The 21,694-nt window shown below is 65.1% G+C and overlaps 2 protein-coding genes across 3 annotated transcripts in view; one reads left to right on the plus strand and one right to left on the minus strand.

Moving 5' to 3' along the window:
- The window catches only part of LOC309856067 (serine/threonine-protein phosphatase 2A regulatory subunit B'' subunit beta-like), a 42,837-nt gene extending 25,177 nt beyond the window's left edge, over positions 1 to 17,660 (plus strand). Inside the window, exons 3-13 of one of the 2 annotated variants that reach the window (XM_082716771.1) lie at positions 2,880 to 2,983; positions 3,306 to 3,408; positions 4,003 to 4,077; positions 4,899 to 4,985; positions 5,786 to 5,942; positions 8,596 to 8,644; positions 9,331 to 9,420; positions 9,634 to 9,809; positions 13,283 to 13,401; positions 13,471 to 13,577; positions 16,893 to 17,660. In XM_082716771.1, coding sequence (XP_082572897.1) covers positions 2,880 to 2,983; positions 3,306 to 3,408; positions 4,003 to 4,077; positions 4,899 to 4,985; positions 5,786 to 5,942; positions 8,596 to 8,644; positions 9,331 to 9,420; positions 9,634 to 9,809; positions 13,283 to 13,401; positions 13,471 to 13,577; positions 16,893 to 17,043 — 1,218 coding nt within the window. In that variant the 3' untranslated portion in view covers positions 17,044 to 17,660. The remainder of the gene's footprint in view (positions 1 to 2,879; positions 2,984 to 3,305; positions 3,409 to 4,002; positions 4,078 to 4,898; positions 4,986 to 5,785; positions 5,943 to 8,595; positions 8,645 to 9,330; positions 9,421 to 9,633; positions 9,810 to 13,282; positions 13,402 to 13,470; positions 13,578 to 16,892) is intronic. The other variant, XM_082716772.1, reaches the window with a different exon arrangement.
- Positions 17,551 to 21,694, minus strand: part of LOC309856065 (cohesin subunit SA-2-like) — a 48,794-nt gene continuing 44,650 nt past the window's right edge. Inside the window, exons 29-33 of the mRNA XM_082716769.1 lie at positions 21,024 to 21,161; positions 20,478 to 20,656; positions 20,302 to 20,407; positions 19,570 to 19,660; positions 17,551 to 18,829 (exon numbers count right to left, since the gene is read on the minus strand). Of these exons, the coding sequence (XP_082572895.1) occupies positions 18,815 to 18,829; positions 19,570 to 19,660; positions 20,302 to 20,407; positions 20,478 to 20,656; positions 21,024 to 21,161 (529 nt within the window). The 3' untranslated portion in view covers positions 17,551 to 18,814. The remainder of the gene's footprint in view (positions 18,830 to 19,569; positions 19,661 to 20,301; positions 20,408 to 20,477; positions 20,657 to 21,023; positions 21,162 to 21,694) is intronic.

Consider the following 21,694-nt stretch of genomic DNA (forward strand, 5'->3'; position numbering starts at 1 on the left):
GGCCCTCACGCCGCATTCCGGGCGCGGGAGCCACGGGCGCGGAGACGGGCTTGCTGGCTGTGCAGGGTCAGGGTATGCGGAGTTCGGCGGTCACACGCCTCCTCGCGGTGGGGACAGACGCACGGTTTAGGCACCAGCGTGCAGTCTGCAAAGAGCAGATCTTCCGAAAAACCGATAGAAAGCCAAGTCTCACCAGGGTGCGCTTCCTCCCTGCGGTGACGATTTGTCCTTTCTTACAAACTCCTCTTTTCTGTGTCTTGCGTGGAAGGGGTCACGGTTCCCGTTCGCTTCAGGAGGTGAACAGCTTGTCCTGAACGGCCGTGTAGGGCACGGCCAAAGCCTTCCAGCTGTCGGATGGTTGAGACCCGGGCCCGCCGGCGCATCCTTACGGGGCGGTGCCGACAGCCTCATGTGCGCGGACCCCTTCGGGGACCGACGTGTGGAGCCAGGAGGGGCCACGGTGCCATCACCGCCCGTCCTGCGTGCTGCGAGTGTCCACACACGCACGGGAACACCGCCCGGAGCGTGGCGCCCGTGTTCCCGGCACGCCGGGGGTTCTCTTCGGCCCACTCCCAGTCACGGCTCCCAGTCAGCAGCCCGTGCTCTGTTGGTGTCCAGGTTCGCCTCTCACGCCGTGGGCACGGGAGTCGTCCCGCGCAGCGCGGCGTCCGTGAAAGCCTTCCACACCGGCGTGGGACGCTGCTCTGTCGGTTGTGCCCAAAACTCGTGCGTGGTTGTGATGGCCGCGGCTTCTTCCGCGATACGGCCCCAAACTACCACTGTCCGAGGGCGTGGATCTGCCGGTGGGTCTGTTCAGCGCCGTGCACGTGCACACCCGGGCGCTTGCACCGGGGACCTCCTGAGGAAGGCCGCTGCGCACCTTCTCGGCTGCGTCCGGTGGGAGCGAGCGTCGGGTCTGCGGTTCCTCCCGGAGGACGGCGTGTGGCCTGAGGGACTGGTGGCCGCTCTCCGTCCACCCTGCCCGGCGGATCTCCACGGCAGCCACACCACTTCCTCTTCCTCCGTCGACCCTGCCCGGTGGCTCCGTCCCCGGCTGTTTGCCGAAGCTCCGTGTCACGTCCAGGCCGACGCGCGGACTCAGATTCGTTCCTGCAGGCGGCTCCTGTCTGTCCGTGCACATGTGTTTGCACGTCCGTCATGAGCGCGGACGCGGACCACGTTTCTCAGCCAACGGGCGTCTGTGCGCTCTGTGCCCGTCTCTAGCTCTCGGGGGCTGCGTGCGTTTTCCTCCGCGACTGTCGGTCTTCAACACCGCGCCCGTGGGTGCCCCTTGCGCTGGGCCCGGGTCAGGGTCTGGGCGCGTCCTCCTGTGCTCACTGCAGCTCCCCGCAGGAGGCTCTCCCTTCGCGACCCAAGGTTCTGTGTCCTGCGGGAGGGACGTCTGCTGCCGTGAGGTCGGGAGCGGCGTCTGCCCCGTCCTCCTGCAGAAGAGCATCTGTCCTGGGCTCGGGTCTGTTCAGGGCCGGGAAGCGTCGTGCGTTGACCGTCGTGGCCGGTGGAAGAAGCCCCCCCACCCTCGCCGAGAGCGCGTGTGTTCCCCCGGAACGGCAGTACTGTCTTTGTCCCGAGTCGCTCCACGGGCTCAGGCTCCGTCCTCACGGTTCTCTGCCATGGTCCGTCTTCCCTCCTTGCTCGCGTGTGCCAAGAGTTCGCGGACGTCACTCTGCAGTTGGCTTTTAACGCCCTCGCTTCCCGTGGGGGCTTCTGAGTGAGCCTCGGTATCCGCACCGACGCCGTGCCGCGTGTCGCTGCGGGGCTGGGATTCCGGCCGTCGCTGGGATTTGCGGCTCTTACGGGAGCCGGCGTTGGGGCTCAGCCCGGTCTTCAACGTCTCCCGGCCGTGCCGTGCGGATGGCTCAGTGCAGAAGCCGCGGTGCTGGTTGGATTTGACGGGTTTCCTTGTAGTTTACGTCACGGAGCTGCTAGACATTTATCTTTCTTTCCTTTTTAAAGATTTTATGTATTTATTTGACAGAGATCACAAGTAGGTCAAGAGGCAGGTGGAGAGAGCAGGGGAAGCGGCTCATCACCGAGCAGAGAGCCCGCTGGTTGTCCACATCCAGCTTCCCGCAGGCGTACGGCTCTGTGCGCGTCTTCGGTGGTGTCCCTTCGGGTGCGGTGAAGCCGGTCACGGCGCTGCAGCACGTGTGGGCACGAAGGAGCGGAGCGTCCACTTCCCGCATCCCTCACGCGTGTGGGGCCGCGAGGCCGGCTCCCGTTGGTCACTCCTGTTCTCCGTCTCGCTCCTGGCCACGGCTGCGGACGGCAGCTGGGATTTTTAGGTCTTTAAAGAGCTGACTTCCGAGTCCGCTGATTGACTGTCTGAGCATCTGCGTTCTTTTCCGTCCACGTGTGCCCGGCCGGCGTTCGTTCTGTCCCGCGTTGGAGGAAGGGCCTCGGCTCACGTGCTGACGCCCCGCCCTGTGCCCGCGTGCGGACGTTCCGGTGGCTGGGATTTTCCGTGTCGCGTCCCATGCCCTCGCTCGATGCCGTAGGTTCCCTCCCCGCGGGGATCGTGAGCCGCTGCTGGACTCGCCCGCTCCAGGGACCCGCTGGCCGCCGGCTGCCGGACTGGGTGCCGGGCATGGCGTGGGCTGTTCCGTCCCTGAGCTGCGTTCCTGTCACCTGACGTGACAGCGGCACAAGGGCTTCTTGCTCTCCCTGGTGCATGGGACGGGACGGGCGTCTCGCGTCCGGAAGGAACGCTGAGCTCCTCTGCGCGGAGCTGCTGGGTTCGGAGGTCCGGCCGTCTGCAGGGAGGGCGGCCACGAAATCCCCGCGGGAGCGTGCGGCCGCGGTAGGGGCCATGGGGGTCCGGGAGGCGCTGACGGCCGGCCCGCTGTGCCCCTCTGCCGCAGGCCTGTGGCTGCCCGCTCTACTGGAAGGGGCCGCTGTTCTGCTGTGCCGGGGGAGAGCGCACGGGCGCTGTCTCTGTCCACAAGTTCGTCGCCATGTGGAGAAAGTGAGTCTCGGGCCTGTGCGCCAGGGGCGGGTGCCGGGGAGGCGTGTCCCCAGCCCTGCGTGTCCCGGGGCAGCTGCCGGGGAGGCGTGTCCCCAGCCCTGCGTGTCCCGGGGCGGCTGCCGCAGCACGGGCTCGCACTGCTGTGGCCTAGACACCGAGAGGACGGAGCGGAGCCCTAGGCACGTGGCACGGTGTCCTGTCCCCTCTGGGCCAGCGCGTGACCACGCTCCGTCCAGGGCCCGTGCCCGCCCCGTCACCGTGCTGGGGGCGGCCTCGCGGGTCTGGTGCGTGGGCGCCAGTGGGACGTCCTCCGTCCTCGCAGGGTCCTCCAGAGCTGTCACGACGACGCCGCCAAGTTTGTGCACCTGCTCATGAGTCCCGGCGCGAACTACCTGGTGCAGGAGGACTTCGTGCCTTTCTTACAGGTGCGTCTGCGTCTGCCCCGCTCCTCCAGCCGCCCCCGTGTCGGCTCCACACGGGAGCCAGGGGTCGGGCTCCCTTCCCTAGTCCTGCTTCCCACAGAGGTGGCCCAGGGACCAGAGCCTCGTGCGTGTGATGAAGCCACGTGGGCCACGCGGTGTCGGGGTGTGAGCAGAGGGACCACGGGCAGCTCAGAGCATGAGGCCGCAGAGACACGGGTTGTTTTGTCCTCGGATCGTCTGTTCTGAGTGCCAGGGTTATTCCAGCATGAGACCTAAAGGCCACGGGACCGTACACAGAAACCGAGGACATCTAAAACCTCCCTGGGGACCTCGGTGCGAGCCCTTGTGTGTTCACACGCGTTGAGTCATGGTCAGCAGTCGGAGATCACGGGGCTCGCTGTCGCGGACCGGGGCCGTGCGGGGATTCACAGCCTCGCCCCTCTGGGTTCCACCCTGTGAGCCGCCGTGGGGCCGGAGGGACCCGAGCGCAGCAGCCCCGTCCCTGAGGAGGCGGCAGGGGCTGGTGACGGACGCGGGGGCCTGTGCTCGGCGGGCACCGTGCGAGTCGCTGCGTACCGTCTTGTGTTCCGTGTGCAGGACGTCGTGAACACGCACCCTGGCTTGGCCTTCCTGAAGGAGGCGTCCGAGTTCCACTCTCGCTACATCACCACCGTGAGTACACGGGCGCGGCCGGTGGCCACAGGCTCCGTTCTACCTGGGCACCCACGGGAACGCGCGGCCTGGGCCTCGGGCTGTGAACCATCTGGACCCCGACGTTCTCACCCACGAATGAGATGTTGGTCGTGCTTGCAGGGCGGGGCTGGGCACGAGGTCTTGAGGGGCCGGTGGCCCGGGGCTGGGCACGGGGTCTTGAGGGGCCGGTGGCCCGGGGCTGGGCACAGGGTCTTGAGGGGCCGGTGGCCCGGGGCTGGGCACGGGGTCTTGAGGGGCCGGTGGCCCGGGGCTGGGCACGGGGTCTTGAGGGGCCGGTGGCCCGGGGCTGGGCACGGGGTCTTGAGGGGCAGGTGGCCCGGGGCTGGGCACGGGGTCTTGAGGGGCCGGTGGCCCGGGGCTGGGCACGGGGTCTTGAGGGGCCGGTGGCCCGGGGCTGGGCACGGGGTCTTGAGGGGCAGGTGGCCCGGGGCTGGGCACGGGGTCTTGAGGGGCAGGTGGCCCGGGGCTGGGCACGGGGTCTTGAGGGGCCGGTGGCCCGCGTGGACACAAGCTCCTGCAGCGCCTCCCGTGTGTCCGGACGTCCGTCGCCAGCCAGGGTGGGGTGGGGGGCGTCCCGGAGAGCCGTGTGCTCTCCCTCCCTGAGGGCAGCTCCTGCTCAGTCTGGGAGCCCGTCTGGGCTCTCGGGAACGTGGGTGACCGCGCTGCAGGCCCCGACGCTCAGAGGCGCTTGCGTGCACAGCCCAAGCGTCCGGCGCGCGCCGAATGGGAGCCGCGGCCTGGCCGTGCCCCGGCTCTGGTGACGGCCTTTCCTCCTGCAGGTGACACAGAGGATCTTCTACTCCGTCAACAGGTCCTGGTCGGGGAAGATCACGTGCGCCGAGCTCCGCAGGAGCACCTTCCTGCAGGTGGGCGGCCGCCCGGCGGGCTCGTGGGCCTCCGTCCGTCCCCGTCCATCTGTCTTCTGTCCGCGGGTCCCTCCGCCGCCCTCCGCCGTGGACCGTCCACCCACCCTCTACCTGTCCATCTGTCCATCCGTTCTGCGTCCTGCGTCCTGCGTCCGTCTCATCCGTCCTGCGTCCATCTGTCTTGCGTCCATCCGTCCTGTCTTCTGCTCTTTCCTGTTCGTTCTCCGTCTTCTCTCTGCCGTGCCTTCTCCCTGCTTGCGTTTCCCCATGTCTGTCCCGCCGTCCGTGCTGTCCTGCCGCCACCGTCCTCTCCGTCTCCGGTCCTGCTCCATCCGGTCCTGCTCCTCCCGGTGTCCGTCCTTCCGTCTTGCAGCGTCGTTGGTCCGTCCTCCGTCCGTCGCCCATTCGTGTCCCGGTCTGCACGCTCCTCGCTCCGTCTCGACCCAGTGACCGTCCCCCATGCTGCAGGACAAATGACCCCTCGGCCCCGGGGAGCAAGGTGTCCTCTTCACTGGGGTTCGGGGCACACGTGGGCCGTCGCGAGGAGGGCGGCCGTCCGCCCACGTAAGGAGGCCCGAGGCTGTGAGAGGCTCGGTGCCCGCGGGGCTGCCGCGTGTCGCCAGCAGGACGCGGGCTGCGTCTCGAGCCCAGTCCGGACGGCAGCGCGTTCCCCACCTGGATGCTGAGCTCCCAGCCCCGGGCCCGGCCTGACTGGTTCTGGGCTCTCCGGGGACCCCTGGGAGGTCCCCCCGCAGGAGACCCGGCTATCGGGACAAACGCTGTGCTGGTGGCTTTGGCAGAATGTGGCGCTCTTGGAAGAGGAAGCGGACATCAACCAGCTCACAGAGTACTTCTCCTACGAGCACTTCTATGTCATTTACTGCAAGTTCTGGGAGCTGGACACGGACCACGACCTTCTCATCGATTCCCAGGACCTGGCCCGGCACAATGACCACGGTGAGTGCGCGGCCTGTGGGGGACAATGGGACCGACCGCAGCTGGCCGCTCGGCACCCCGCCCTGTCCAATACCACCGGCCGTGGCCAGCTCCCCGGGCCCGCGGCCCGATGTGTGAAACGGCCTGCCCCGGTCTCCAGGAGTGCACTGTTCCTGCGGGACGTACGTACCCCGGTCTCCGGGAGTGCACTGTCCTGCGGGACGTACGTACCCCGGTCTCCGGGAGTGCACTGTTCCTGCGGGACGTACGTACCCCGGTCTCCGGGAGTGCACTGTTCCTGCGGGACGTACGTACCCCGGTCTCCGGGAGTGCACTGTTCCTGCGGGACGTACGTACCCCGGTCTCCGGGAGTGCACTGTTCCTGCGGGACGTACGTACCCCGGTCTCCGGGAGTGCACTGTTCCTGCGGGACGTACGTACCCCGGTCTCTGGGAGTGCACTGTCCTGCGGGACGTACATACCCCGGTCTCCGGGAGTGCACTGTCCTGCAGGACGTACGTACCCCGGTCTCCGGGAGTGCACTGTCCTGCAGGACGTACGTACCCCGGTCTCCGGGAGTGCACTGTTCCTGCGGGACGTACGTACCCCGGTCTCCGGGAGTGCACTGTCCTGCGGGACGTATGTACCGCGGTCTCCGGGAGTGCACTGTTCCTGCGGGACGTACGTACCCCGGTCTCTGGGAGTGCACTGTCCTGCAGGACGTACGTACCCCGGTCTCTGGGAGTGCACTGTCCTGCAGGACGTACGTACCCCGGTCTCCGGGAGTGCACTGTTCCTGCGGGACGTACGTACCCCGGTCTCCGGGAGTGCACTGTCCTGTGGGACGTACGTACCGCGGTCTCCGGGAGTGCACTGTTCCTGCGGGACGTACGTACCCCGGTCTCCGGGAGTGCACTGTTCCTGCGGGACGTACGTACCCCGGTCTCTGGGAGTGCACTGTCCTGCAGGATGTACGTACGGGAGACGCAGGCTGCGCACTCACGATACACGGGAGGGACAGGGTACACGTGGGATGTGCAGGACATACGGGGTGGGGACAGACGTGGGTCACGATACACACGGGACATGGAAGCGCACACGTGGGGTGCTGACCCTCCTGCGTAAGGAGACTCCAGCCGTTCGAGCGCTGGTGCCTGCGGGGTTGCCTATGGCGCTAGCGGCCACCAGGCTGAGGCTCGCGTGCGACCCTGTGACAGGAAGGCAGGCAGACGAGGTCAGAGCTGACCCCGTCCCGTGCAGCGCACAGAGGCAGGTCTCCGTGGAGGAGCCGTGTGGTCAGTGTAGGCACGTGCGCATCCGGGCGAGCGGTCCCGGTCTGTGTGGCTGCTGTGACGGGCCCGAGGGACAGCGGCGTATCCTCAGAGCCTGTGTTGTCGAGGACCTCACGGACCGTGTCCCGGGAGGGCTGGACGGGAGTTTGCGGAAGGGCTTGTGAGAGGTGACCACAGCCCGGGCCCGCCCACCGCAGGGACGCACCCTCCCCCAGGGTGGCCCTCCGCGCGGGGCAGGGCCGTGTCCCAGGGCCGGGTCCTTCCAGCTCCTGGGGCTCCGGGCGTCCCTGGGCCTGTGGCCGCGTCCCTCCCGTCGCTGCCTCCGTGTCCCCGGGGCTTGTCCTCCGCGTCTGTGTCTCCTCTTACAAGAGACGCTGCGTTCAGGGCCTCCCTGATCCGGGATGGGCTCATCTCAGGGCTTCCTCTGGTCCCGTCTGCAAAGACCCGTTTCCCTTCACGGCCTCGTGGCCACATCCCAGGAGTCGGGATCTGGCCGTGGTTTTCTGGGGAGGCTCCATTCAGCCTGCGGTGACGCCCAGTCGTGGAGTATCGGGCGACATCCACGAGGCGTAGGATGCGTTGGGAGACGGGGAAGAGGCGGTCTCCGTCCCTCCGTCCTGGGGTGCCGGGCTGGGGAGGCGCCGAGCTGTGTCCCTCCTGAATGGCCTCGCGGGAGGCGCGTTCTGCGGGACTCCCATCGGCCCGGAAGTGCAGGTGGGGTCTTTACAGAGGTGGTCACAGTTACGCAAGGTCAGTAGGTGGCCCTGATCTCTCAGGACGGGGCTCTCACAAGAAAAGGGTTTGTAACACAGACACACGGAGGGACGACCGTGTGAGGACGTGGGGAGCACCCGGGGTCTGCATGGCCCGGAGCGAGGCCTGGGGGGAGCCCGCCTCGGCCCCGCCTGGGTCTCGGACTCCTGCCCCCCCGGGACGGGGGGAAGATAAGCCTGTGTTGCTCGAGCCGCCCCGTCGGCGTGCTCTGGGACGGCTGCCCCAGCGTCCGGACCGACGCGGAGGTCTCACGTCTCGTGTGTCAGCCAACGTCAGTGACAGACAGTGGCCGTGACCGCACAGTGAGAGCGTCTGAGAGCGAAACTCGCTTGTCACACTCTGACCCGGTCTCGGCGCCCCCGGGGCAGCTGTCACTCTGCGGCTCTGACTGGGCTCCATCCTCGGGACGGGAAAGCTGTGGGCAGCGCCCTGGGGGGGGATACACATGGGACAGGAGGTTCCCCGGGTGCCACCCCCCAGGGCTGGGGCCCGGCGTCTCAGAGCCGACCCGCCCCGCCCTGCGACTCCCGAGCACCGGCTGCCGGGCCGCGGCCGCGGGTGTGTGCGGGTGTGTGCGGGCGGCTCACGGCCCGACTCTGTCTCTGCAGCCATATCCAGCAGGATGATCGAGAGGATATTCTCGGGGGCCGTGACGAGGTACGTCGTGAGGGCGTCGTCCGGTGGCTGCGGCCGGGGTTCGGTGCCGGAGTCCGGTTCTGTCTCGCTCGTTCCTTAGCATGAGCTGCTTTTCGAGGGCAAGGGCCGAGGTCATGGCGGGTCGCGTGGACACACGTAACTGGGACCTTGTCACATAAGGTCGTAAATAAGGGAGGACACGTGCTGCTGTCACGTGAGGTCACAGGGGAGGACATCTTTGTCACAGGAGGTTATTATGAAGGGAGGCACGTGCCATTGTCACACAAGCTCGTGAGGGGAGACGCAGCTTTGTCATGTGATGTCATTGGGGGACACACAGAGTTCTCCTACTCCAGAGCGTCTATAAGGGGACATACCTCTTTGTCACGTGAGGTCATAAGAACGGGAGGCCGACACCATTCTTGCATGAGGTCATCAGTAAGGGGTGGGGGAGGACCGGCCCCACGTTGGTGGGTCATGTCAGGCCCTGGGCGTCTGAGGGGGCCCTGGAGTAGGGGCATCGGAGGCCATGAGGCAGCTGCGACGGAGGCCACAGAAGCCACCCCTGCCCCGTCTGCAGTCCCAGGCCTTCCCCTGTCAGGAGCCCAGCGTGGGACGGCCAGACGCAGGGAGGTGGGCGGGGCCTCTCACCTTGCGCTGCGCCTCCCGACGTACGTTCTGTCTGTTGGTCTCGACCCTGAACCCAGGGGCAGAAAAGTCCAGAAAGAAGGAAAAATAAGCTACGCTGACTTTGTTTGGTTTTTGATCTCTGAAGAAGACAAAAAAACTCCAACCAGGTACGTATTCGATGGCTGCCCCGGAACCTCTGCCCCTCCCGGAGGCCGAGGGCCTAGTGGCTGTGCCTGAGCATGGGCGCCACCAGGGGTCCACCCAGGCAAGGTCGGTCCCAGGCAGGGTCCCCACGGGGCAGGGCTGGCCTGGAGGGCGTCCTCCCTGGGTGCAGTGAGGCCCAGTGGGTTCAGTCCCCAGCTGACTGCCTGTGACCGCAGCATCGAGTACTGGTTCCGCTGCATGGACCTGGATGGGGACGGCGCGCTGTCCATGTTTGAGCTGGAGTACTTCTATGAGGAGCAGTGCCGCAGGCTGGACAGCATGGCCATCGAGGCCCTGCCCTTCGAGGACTGCCTCTGCCAGATGCTGGACCTGGTGAAGCCGCAGAGCGAAGGTAATGTTCCTGGAGATGGAACGCCCCATGTGAGGGGATGACCCCTCATGAGGGAACGTAGCCACGTGAGGGGACATGGCTGAGGTGATTACTCACTGTGAGCTGCGATGTCTCCTCACGTGAGGGATGCGTCATGGGAGGAGATATACCCCCGTGATGGGATGGGCCATGTGAGGGGGACACATCATATGAGATGTGTCCCTGTATGAGGGAACACGTACTGTGAGGTGATCTCTACCCCCCGCCCCTGTGAAATGTGATGCCCACCCCCCCATGTGAAGGGATAGCCTCCTGTGTGAGGGGACACATCATGTGAGGTGATTTTTCCCCCTGTGAGCAATGATGCCCCCCATGTGAGATGTTCCCCTTTGTGAGGGGACACATTGTGTGAGGTGGTTCCCCCATGTGAGATGAGATGCTGCCTCCGCCCATGTGACATGTCCTCTTGTGTGAGGTGACATGTAATGTGAGATGATCTCCCCTCACCCCCATGAGATGGGATGCCCCCCCCCCATTGGAGGGGATGTCCTCCTGTGTGAGGGAGACACATTGCGTGAGGTGGTTCCCCCCGTGAGCTGTGATGCCCTCTTTGTAAGGGGACACATCATGTGAGGTGATTTCTCCTCCCCCATGAAATGTGATGCCTTATGTGAGGAGATGTCCCTCTGTGTGAGGAGACACCTTGTGTGAGGAGATGTGTGTATGAGGTAACATGTCATGTGAGATGTCCCCATCTGAGGAGACACGTAATGTGAGGTGATGTCCCTTCCCCGCCATGAGATGTGATGATGCGATGTCACCCCATGTGATGGGATGTCCTCCTGTATGAGGGGACACATCATGAGGTGATTTTCCCTGTGAGATGCGATGCCCTCCCCCTTGTGAGATGTCCCCCTGTGTGAGATGTCCTTGTGTAAGGGGGATACATCCTTTGAGGTGATTGCCCTTCCCCCATGAAATGTAATGCCATGTGTGAGGAGATGTCCCCCTGTGTGAGGAGAGAAAATGTGAGAGAATGTCCCTGTGTGAGGGGACACATAATGTGAGGTGATCTCCCCCCCCCCAAATGAGATGTGATGCTCTTCTGTGAGGGGATGTCCCTGTGTGAGGGGACATGTCTTGTCAGGTGATTTTCCCCCGTGAGCTGTGATGCCCCCTCATATGAGATGTTCCTCTTGTGAGGTGACACATCGTGTGAGGTGATTTTCCTCCTGTGAGATGTGATGCTGCCTCCCCCCATGTGAGAAGTCCTCTTGTGTGGAGAAATGTAATGTGAGATGATATTCCCCCCCCATGAAATGTGATGCCCCCCTGTGTGAGGGGACATGTACTGTGAGGTGATCTCCCCTTGCCCCCGTGAGATGTGATGCTCCCCCCATTTGAGGGGATGTCCTCCTGTGTGAGGGGACACATTGCGTGAGGTGGTTCCCTTTGGGAGACCTCCCCTTTGTGAAGGGACACATCATGTAAAGTGATTTTTCCTCTCCCATGAAATGTGGTACCTTGTGTGAGAGGAGACAGGTTGTGTGAGATGTCCCCCTGTGTGAGAGGGCACATAATGTGAGGTGATCTTCTTCCCCCACCATGAGATGTGATATGATGTTACCCCATGCGAGGGGATATCCTCCTCTATGAGGGGGACACATGAGATGCGATGCCCTCCCCCTTGTGAGATGTCCCCTGTATGAAATGGACTCGTGTGAGGGGGACACATTATGTGAGGTGATTTCCCTTCCCCCATGAAATGTAATGCCCTGTGTGAGGAGATGTTCCCCTGTGTGAGGAGACACAATGGGAGAGGATATTCCTCTGTGAGGGTGACACCTCATGTGAGATGTCCCCGTGTGAGAGGACACATAATATAAGGCGATCTCCCCCCCGCATGAGATGTGATGCTCCTTTGTGAGGGGATGTCCCTGTGTGAGGGGGACACATGGTGTGAGATGTCCCTCTGTGTAAGGGGACACATAATGTGAGGTGATCTCTATCCCCCACCCCTGTGAGATGTGATGTGATGCCCTTCCAACATGAGGGAATGTCCTTCTGTGTGAGGGGACACATCGTGTGAGGTGATTTCTCCCAGTGGCTGTGATGTCACCCCCCCGTATGAGATGTCCCCTTGTGTAAGGTGGTACCCAAGGAGACATTCCCATGGTATGTCATGTCCCTACTTGTGTGAGGATAAGTCCTCTCTGTGAGATGTGAGGGGCACCCCATGTGAGATGTGCTCGTATTCGTGTGAGGGGATCCCCCCGTGTGAGATGTCCCCCTGTGGTACGCCCTCATGTAATGGACACCCCCCCCATGTGATGGGACGTTCTTCCTATAAGATGGGATGCCTCTGTGTGAGGGCACATTTCCCTTGAGTGAGGGGATTCCCTCATATAAGGAGATGTCCCCATGTGAGGTGTGGTACCCCTTGTGAGAGACACCCTTGTGAAGGGACACCCACTCAGGGAATGAACATCCCTGAGTTGGTGACGGGGGTGATGGGGAGGTCTGGTACCAACCATGTTGTCACAAGACCCCACTCAGGACTGGGTGAGCTGGTGTCAGGTGTGACCTGAGCACCCCTGTTTACCGGCGGTGGTCACTGTTGGGTGTGGAGACAGCACAGTGTGTCCCGGCTGTCTACCTTCCCCTGTCTCCTTCAGGCTACATGTGTCCTGCCTCGACTCTCACCTGTGCTGAGGGCCCTTTCCTGTTGGGCGAGCACACCGGTCCTGCCAGGGTCAGGAAGGCAGATGTCCCCGACTCCACGTCTCCCTGCCTATGCTTCTTGGATTCCCACCTCAGGGACCTCAATCCCAAGTTCCTGGTGTGGGGCGGTGCCATGGGCACCTTTCCCCTTCTCCTCCCCCTCCTGGGATCCTATCTGGGATCCTCTCGGCACCCCTCAGCTCCCCCTCCTGGGATCCTACCTGGGATCCTCTCGGCACCCCTCAGCTGAGAAGCCTGTGTCCAGGGAGAGGCCAACTGTGGCACAAGGAGGGACCCCAGGACACTTCAGAGGTCAAAGGGACGGAGGGAGACTTTTCCCAAACTGCGATACCTGGATTAGTGTTTCCATGTTGTGGGATGCTGGTGGGGGGATTTATGGTCGTGGAGAGTCGTGGAGAGTCGCGGAGAGTTCTGGGCCATCATGTCCTGGTCCTCCTCCCTAGCCGTGGCTCTCCCCCTGGCCTCCTGCCCGCTCAATGATGTGTGCCTGGTGCCCCCTGGTGGCCAGAGACTGTTCCTGCACTCCGCGTCCTTGTCTGTCTTCTGACCCATCCCGGGGCACACGGGACCCCCCCCCACCCCCCACTTCTGGTCCGCACCACTCCCCGACGGAGCCTCCCGCCCACACAGCAGCCACCTTGTGCGGCCCCCTTAGGCCCAGTTGAGCAGAAAACGTTCTCCGAGCCGCGTCAGACGCCGACTAGCGCGCGTTCGTCTGGGACTAATCGTCTGAACCGTCTCGTGTCCTGCAGGGAAGATCACCCTCCGCGACCTGAAGAGGTGTAAACTCGCCAACGTGTTCTTTGACACCTTCTTCAACATCGAGAAGTACCTCGACCACGAGCAGAAGGAACAGGTCTCCCTGCTCAGGGTGAGTGTGGCGAGGAGCACGTGGGGTGCCGGCCGCGCCCGCACTGCCTGACACACGGGTTTTGTGCAGGAGAGCGACAGCGAAGGCCCTGAGCTGTCCGACTGGGAGAAGTACGCGGCCGAGGAGTACGACATCCTGGTGGCCGAGGAAGCTGCAGGGGAGCCGTGGGAGGACGGGTGAGTGTGGCACGGGACGCGGGGATGGCCAGGAGGCCTGCAGGTGGGCAGTGGGCGCCTCCCTCCCGCGTCCACCCGACTCCCAGCGGGCTCAGGCCGGAGACGGCGGCTCATGGGGGCTGCCTGCCCGCTTCGTTCGGGCGGCAGGGACGTTCACGAGACCAGCGTGGGTGGCTCTGAGTGGGGAGAAGGTGCTGCTGGTGCCCCGAGTCCTGCAGGAAACCCACACGCGCCCAGCCGCCACCTGTGCGTGAGCCTGGTCCCCGAGGGGCTCTGAGAGGCCCCTTCCCGGGGTCCCAGGGGCTGCCGAGCCAGGCCCCGAGTCTGCAGAAACCCCAGAACCCTGGCTGTGAGAGCAGGGGGGCCCGGCCCCGGCCTGTCTCGGGGCTCCCCCGGACATGGATTTGGAGGTGCTGCTGCTCCTCTGCCCCCAAGAGTGGGGCCCAAGAGTCCAGCCAGCAGGGCCCCGGGCAGGCCGTGCCGTCGGGCTGCGTGAGGCCTACGGCCCGGAGCCCGGCCCCATCCCCCCGCTAACAGCCCTCCTGCCCACGTGCTCCCCCGGGCTCCCTGCCCGCATCATGGCCGGTTCCCCTCTGTCCCAAACCTTGGGTCACCGGGATCCTGGGAAGTCTCACGGCCGGCCCGTTCCTCCCGCTAGCTGTGGGGGATGCTCGCAGCCCAGGGCTGGGTCCTGGAGACCCCGGCTTGGACGAGGACCCCACAGACCCCCCTGCACCCCCGCCACGAGTCGCCGCCGCTGGGAACCTCGTCCTCCGTCTTTGCTCAGGAGGCCAATGCAGGGAGCCGGGCCTCGAGGCACCTTTGCCGCCACCGTCCCCTCCCCGGTGACTGAGTGCATGTGGGGGCGGCAGGGCTTCCTGCTCCCAGGCATGCGGCGCGTCCCGGTCCTCGCCCCACTCCGGGCCTGGGCCTTCAGGTGCGTGCACAGGCCTGGGTTCCGCGGTGGGGACTCGGGTGTCCCGCACACTCCTGACGGGCGCTGGTCACACGTGTGTTCTCTGGCGCCTGCGTGGGGGTCACGCAGGGTCAGGTGTGTTTGCACACGTGGTACACGTGTTGCACCTGGGCTAGGACTGCAGCCCATGGTAGGGCGTCCCGTCCGCCCTCAGGAACGGGACCTCCACGCAGAAGCTCTGGGTTTGGTGGCCCAGAGCTGCCTGCTCGGGGGTCCCGACCACCAGCTCCAAGAGGATCTCAAAACGGCAGGGGACACTTGGAGTGACCCCGGGCCCTCCCCACTCAGGTTCAGGGCAGGGGCTGGGCTGAGCTTCGCCCGGCAGTTGTGGTTTTCATGGACACTGCGGAAGCGGGACCCGCCGTCCCCTCACACAGGCTGTGCCCGCGTAACCTGTCGGCGAGCCGCGGCTGTTGGTGGGCGTGTGGGGGACTCGAGTCCTGGCTGAGTGGCGTCCCGACTCTGGGTGACCCCCCTGCCAGGCCACAGACGTTTGGTGGTTTCTCGTCTGGTTCTGGACAGATGGGAGCTGCCGTGAGCCACTCGCACCGTGGTCTCGTGTGGACATGGGATCTCCCATCTCTGGGCTCCGTGCCCGAGGCCGCAGATCACAAGGGGACACTTGTAGACCTTCTGCAGAGCACGCGCAGTGACATCCCACTAGCCGTCTTGGGGACGGTCCTCGCTGGTCTGTGTCCTCGCGGTCTGTATGTGGGGGTTGACGGGTCAGCCCGTCCCGGGTGTGAGCCCTCGTGCCCGTTGTGCCTTTGGGTCCTTGCCGCCGTGGGTCCCCTGGGGGTGTGCTGGGTCTTTGTGCTTCTGCGCGATGGACCGCCCGCGCTTCACCGAGGCTTCAGGGCTCCGGGGCGAGTCCTGTCGGATCCGTGGTTGCTTGGCTTTCCCTCCGCACTCGTGGCCCTGTTTCTTGAGACGCTGCTCACGCAGAGGAGGTTTCAGGACCCCGTCCGCTGCCGCCTCGGACTGTGCCTCTGATGTCCGGGTCACACTGCTGCTTTGCCTGGACGCACGGCGACCTGGCCCACGATTCAGGGCTTCCCGGTCCACGTTCCGGCCTGTGGTCTGTCCTGACTTGCCTTGGGGCCTGAGCGGAGGGTCCAGGTTCCTCCCCTGTTGCTGGGACTCTGTCTGGGGCGGAAGCACCCACGGGGCCGGCGCACGTGTTTACGGTGAGGCGTGCGTGTGCGCGGTCTCTCAAACGTACCAGGTCTGCTTGCGTTTCCGCAGGAGTCACGGAAGCCACCTGTGGCTCTCGGGGAGAGGCCCGCGTGCCCAGGGCGGGGTCTCGGGTGGAGTTTGAACAGACTCCCCGGCCCTCCTGGGGGGCTGGCCAGGGGGGTTTTCGGACCTGTCTGTGCTCTTCACTAGCCACCCCAACTGGGGCTGCATCTGGGGTTCCGCCGAGACTCGGCAACCCCTGGTCGGATCCCGCTGGCGTTCCTTCTTCGGGTCCTGCCGTCGGTTCCTCGGCCGATACGGCTCATTTCAGGATAAGCTTGTCCGTTTGTACAAAACGGCAGGGAAGGTTCGATTTTCCAAAATCCCGCGTGGCATGGAGACGGCCAGTCTCGAAGGTGTCCTCAGCCACAAGCATGTCTCTGTGCTCGGGTCTCGGGCTCTGTGCCTGGGCCTTTCTGTCCTGGGTCACCTAAGTGCTTCTTGACACGGGGTACGAGAAGGTTTAACCCTGAGGGCGTGGTCGTTCGTGGGAAGTGCGCACTGTCACGGCGTAGGAGTCCGCGGTGTGTACGTGTGTGCCACGTACCTGTCAGCCGCGGGGGCGTTTGCTTCGGCTCCTTGGCACTCTGTGTGGACGGGTGCGTTGCTGGTGAGGACGCGGTCTCGTTCGCCGCCACGCTTCCAGAACATCTGCTATAGTGCGGGGCGCAAGCAAGCGCGTGTTCTCCTGTGGTCCCCAGTCCTGCACGCAGACGGGTCGTCACTGACCCCAAGGTCTAACGTCGGCCCAGAACACACACTGCCTCCTGTCTGCTGCCCTTGGCTCCAGCACCTGTGGATACAAGGCTCCGGAGGACCAGCCTCCTGCACCCCCGAGAAAGCCTGCTCAGTCTGCAGTCCCGTCCACACACTTGACTTGTGGCCTCGTACCTCGTGGCTCCGCGTCTCGTGCTGGTGTCCAGGGAACACTGGCCTCTGAGTGCAGGCACGCTGTCCCTCCTCGCTTCAGGAGGAAGGAACCCTCCAGGGACCGCTCCGGGCCTGGGGCTCCCACGCCGTAAGCTCCCAGCCGTCTGGAGGCTGCCGGCAGCATCCGCCCCGGCCAGGACGGCCCCTCCGTGCTCACTCTGCGCTCCTTGCAGGTACGAAGCCGAGCCCAGCCCCGTGGACCAGAAGCTGGGCTCCCTGAGGTCTCCGCTGGCCCAGAGGCCCTTCTTCGAGGCGCCGTCCACCCTGGGCACCGTCGACCTGTACGAGTACGCGTGTGAGGACGACGACCTGCCGCCCTCCTGACCTGGGCCCAGATGTGGACGCAGAGCCGCCAGCGTGTAAAGAACAGAACCGTTTGATCGTTGAGCTTTTATAGAAAATGAAGTGATTTGTATGGGATGAAGAGTTTTTATTTATCCAACACGGAGCCGGTCCAGTGGTCACTGAGCGCGTTTCCCTGCATGCCGGGCAGGAGCTGCCGTCCGTCCGGAAGCCCCTGGCTGGGCCCGGCGGGGAGAGACGTGCCGAGTAGGTCCCGAGTGCCGGTGTCTGGAGACTCACCGGCTCGGCCGACCGTCTCCTCGGAGGGGAGCTGCTGCTGCAGAGGGGCAGCCCCGGGGGCGTGAGCCGTGCACCGACCCGTGCACCGGGTGTCGGACGGTCCTGTGCCGTTCTCACACGTCGGTCAGGAACATTCCAGGGGCCCCGGGACCTTCCGTCCGTCCACAGGCGTGTCTCCGGGCGCCGCCCCACCGCAGCTCTGCACGCGGGGTACGGGACGCAGCACGTCTCGTCGTACTTACATTTTCATGTCAATGTACAAAACGTGTAAAGTTAACTTTTATTTGGTGTGTGTAGCAGTTTAAAAACGTTTTACGAGCTCACGTCTGTATTTTCGAATAAAGAATTTAAGGATTTTCTGTGAGGGGCTTGGCTCGCCCGGCCCACGACACAGACACGCACACAGAGATCACAAAGGGCACAGATGCCAGGCAGGGACACTACTGGGGACAGACGGCAGCAACACCACGGGAGACCATGCCGTGCGCACGGCTCTGGGGCGCGGCAAGTCCAGCGAGGGTCACGGGCCGTGGGGCCCGGAGCGTCTGGCAGGGTGGCCCTCCTGCAGAGCCCTGCCCACGGGCAACCCGTGTTCTCAAGGCCACCATTAAGGGCTCTGCTTCCCCACAGCAGCTGCCCCGGTCCCGGGGAGGGGACAGCCAGAGGCACGGGTGTCACTCCTGGACGGCAACGCGCCAGGCCCAGGCCTGCGCAGGCCTGAGCTCCCCAGGCCGAGGTCTACACAGAACAAATCCCCAGGCCGAGGTCTACACAGAACAAATCCCCAGGCCCAGGTCTATACAGGGTCCCCCAGGCCCGAGCTCCTGGGCCCGTTCTTGCCTGTGCATGACCGGCAGGAGTCCTCCCCGCAGCTCGGCCTCTCTCCGTGTCCACTCGGGGCGTCCTCCTCCACACCATGGCCCAGAGAGCTCTGGTTTGGCACCGACACGGGATCGGAGGTACGGGGCCCCCCTGCACGTCGGGGATCGGCGGCCAACGCGCATCCCACCCCAGCCCGCCCAGACGCAGCCAGTTTGTCCGCAGCGCCGGAGTGGAGCTGACCACCAGCTGCGGGCTCTCGGCACCAGACGCCGGGAATCACCCAGCCGCGGGGTCCTGAGCCGGGGAAGGAAGAGCTGTCGGCCCGGCCAGACCCACGCCATGCAGGAGCACGCCCGCCAAGGGGGCCGGCACCGTGGTCCACAGTGGGGGAGGCAGATTCCGGGACCTTCCAGCCAAGCACAGTGGTCGTCAGAGAAGCCGCAGGCAGGTAGGCACCTGGTGGGTTGGGGGGGGTGGTGTGGGCACCCCAAGGGGGGGGGGGCGTACAGTCACGTGACCCTCCTCACATGCGGCCGGAGTGAGCAGGTGCGGGAGGCAGGGGTCACTGCTGTCTGGAGCCCTGGGGGCCTGGGTCAGCCACACCTGGACGTCACGGGCTCCCCAAGCCCAGGACCAGAAGTCAACGACCGAGGAGGAACTTGAAACTGCTGACGGAGTCCCACAGGGCTCTTCAGTCCGACGCGCTCTGGGGACGGAGAGCACGACGCTGAGAACCAGACACACGGACGGAGAGGTGGACAGCGGTGCACACTGTGGCCAGGCTGGTCACTCAGCATGGGGTGGGAACACTGGGTGGGCTGGGCAGTGGACGGAGGGCACCAGAGCTTGGCCAGGACGCGGGTGGGCGGGGGACACGGCCTTCTGCTGCCTGGGACCCCAGGCTGGCTCATGGACCCTGGCCCCAGGTGTCCATGGCGGGGACAGGGCTGTCCACACGAGGATGCCGTGCCAGAGTGACGCTCTGAGGGCCACGCTAGACCCGCAGATCCTGGAGGCCCGACTTGGAGGCCAACAGGCAGGAGCCAGATGCCAAGGACCCCAGGGCACCCTAAAACCCAGTGTCCTCAGCCAAGCAGACCAGGGAATGGGCACCACACCCAGCCTCAGGGCCCCAGCACACTGCAGGAGCCTGGTGCAGACGCAGCCGGGCACCTGGGACAGTTCAGGGCCCAGCCTTGTCGCGACCCAGTAGTCTCAGAGGGTCCACAGGCCACACACTGGCTGAGCAATCCCCCCACACCCTGGACGTGCGGACGGACCTGCCTCCACCCCCACTGGGCACAGAGGCCAGTGTCACCCAGGAAATCCATCAGATGGGATGTCCTGCCCCTACACCACCCTGAGAAGCGTGGGCCATGGCAGGAACGGCGGGCCCGGGCCAGCACCCCCACGTGGCCGCCACCCACAGCCCTAGCCCGCACCAACCTCGTGGACGGAGATGCCCTCCACGTCCACGTCTTCGTTGGACGAGTTCTCAGAGTCCTCCGATGACAGAAAGTCGACATCGAAGACGTCCCTGCCGGAGACCAAGGGTGGCTGCTTGCCAGGGAGGCCGAGAGAGGGCCCCAGGCCACGGCAGGAGGCCATGCGAGCCCAAGCCCTGGAGGGAACAAGTGCGCACGGCCCCAGAAAACACAAGACGCGGAGAGACGTGGACGAGGAACAGCCCTAAGTCATGGCAACCAGTACCACCTCCAACACGGCCGCATCCCACCCTGTGCCGTGGACAGTCGTGGGCAGTCGTGGACTGTGCTGGGCAGTTGGTGGGGGGAGACGGGATGAGTCCCTGGCCCCACCCCAGAGCACGACCTTACAGGACAGCAGTCTCTGCATGTGTGCCAGACACAACCCTCTGCCCGCCTCTGACCCGCGTGCACTCACGCCATTGCCTCAGACCCATGCGGACCGCCCCCCCTTCAGACCAGCCCCGTCCCTGCCTGGGACCCGAGCGGGTCACCGCCTCAGACGCACGCAGGACCACGTCCCAGCCTCAGAACCACGTGGGACCCCATCAGACCAACATCCCGTCACAGCCGTCCCAAGGCTCCGCTCTGGAGAAACCCGTAAGGCTGACCCGGAAACCAGGTAGGCAGAGGCCTCACGGGCTGCCCGCCGACGGCAGACCCCTGCACCCAGCCTGGCGTTCGAGGGCCTCACCTCTTGGACTTCTGGCCCCTGGAGGAATTTCTCGGCTCTCTGTCCCCCGCGCTGCAGCTGGCCAGGGTGTCTGGTGTCCAGGTGGAGCACGTCCCCACGGGCAACTCTGCGGTGCCGGGAGCGGTCAGCCACGGGGCCCAAGGGCCACCCCTCCCGACCCCCGACACCCTCCCCACCTTGGGGCCGCTTGCTGTCTTTGCAGATGGCGTCAAACGGGTTGGCGGCGGGCTCGTCCTCCCCCTGGGCCACGTAGTCGGTCCTTATCAGGGACTTGCGATAGACAAGCATGGGGTTCATGTCCCCTTCCCCAAACACAGGCAGGCCCTCGGGGATGGAGTCCTGGAAGTGGGTGAGTCTGCGGGCAAGGGAGTACAAGGCAGGGGGAGTCAGAGGAGACCCAGCCCAGATCCCCAGGAACCCATGGCCCCTGGCCCCCATGTTCAGGCTGAGGGCTGAGACCCAAGGAACCCTGCTAGAGGAGCGCCACCTGGTGGCCACACTCAGTGCTGCAGCCCAGAGCCCAGCACCCCCTAGGACCCCAGACAGCGGCCCTGGTCAGTGCAAGGGCCCAGACAGCAGCCCTCACGCAGCAGAGAGCCTTCTGGTTTCCGCGTCCCCCGCCCCACCGAGCCACAGTCTGTGTTTCCACCCCCGCACCCCCAGAGCCCATCCCCGCGCCCACCGCCCAGGGGTCCCACATCCGGGGGGACTGGGGCACTCACGCGGCTTGTCGCTCTGCAGGGGGGATCTTGCAGGAGAACTCGGCCAGAACCAGCAGGAAGCTGAGGTTGGGGAACCTCTGCCGGGCCTCCTCCTCTTCAGGCACAGGGGACTCGGAAAAGGCAAACGCTAGCCCACGCCTGAGGACAGGGTGTGCAGTGGGGAGCTGGGGCCACGGGCAGAGGCAGACAGGGAGCGGCTGGGGTGTCAAGTGGGGCTCACACGGGAAGTGGAAAGGTGCGGTCAGGTGAGGCTCAGGGCGCCAGGTGGGACTAAGCTGAAGGATGGGGGCAAAACTGAGGAGCACAGAATCAGGTGGGGTCAGACCGGGGACAGGGTCACAGCAGGGAGCACAGAGTCAGGTGGGGTCAGATGGGGGACGGGGTCACAGCAGGGAGCACCACATCAGGTGGGGTCAGACTGGGGACAGGGTCACAGCAGGGAGCACAGAGTCAGGTGGGGTCAGACCGGGGACAGGGTCACAGCAGGGAGCACAGAGTCAGGTGGGGTCAGACCGGGGACAGGGTCACAGCAGGGAGCACAGAGTCAGGTGGGGTCAGATGGGGGATAGGGTCAGACTGGGGAGCACAGCGTCAGGTAGGGTCAGACCAGGGATGGAGTCAGACTGGGGAGCACAGTGTCAGGTGAGGTCAGGCCAGGGCTGGGGTGCGTA

Source organism: Mustela nivalis (genome assembly GCF_964662115.1).
Source record: "Mustela nivalis genome assembly, chromosome: X".
NCBI lineage: Eukaryota > Metazoa > Chordata > Mammalia > Carnivora > Mustelidae > Mustela > Mustela nivalis.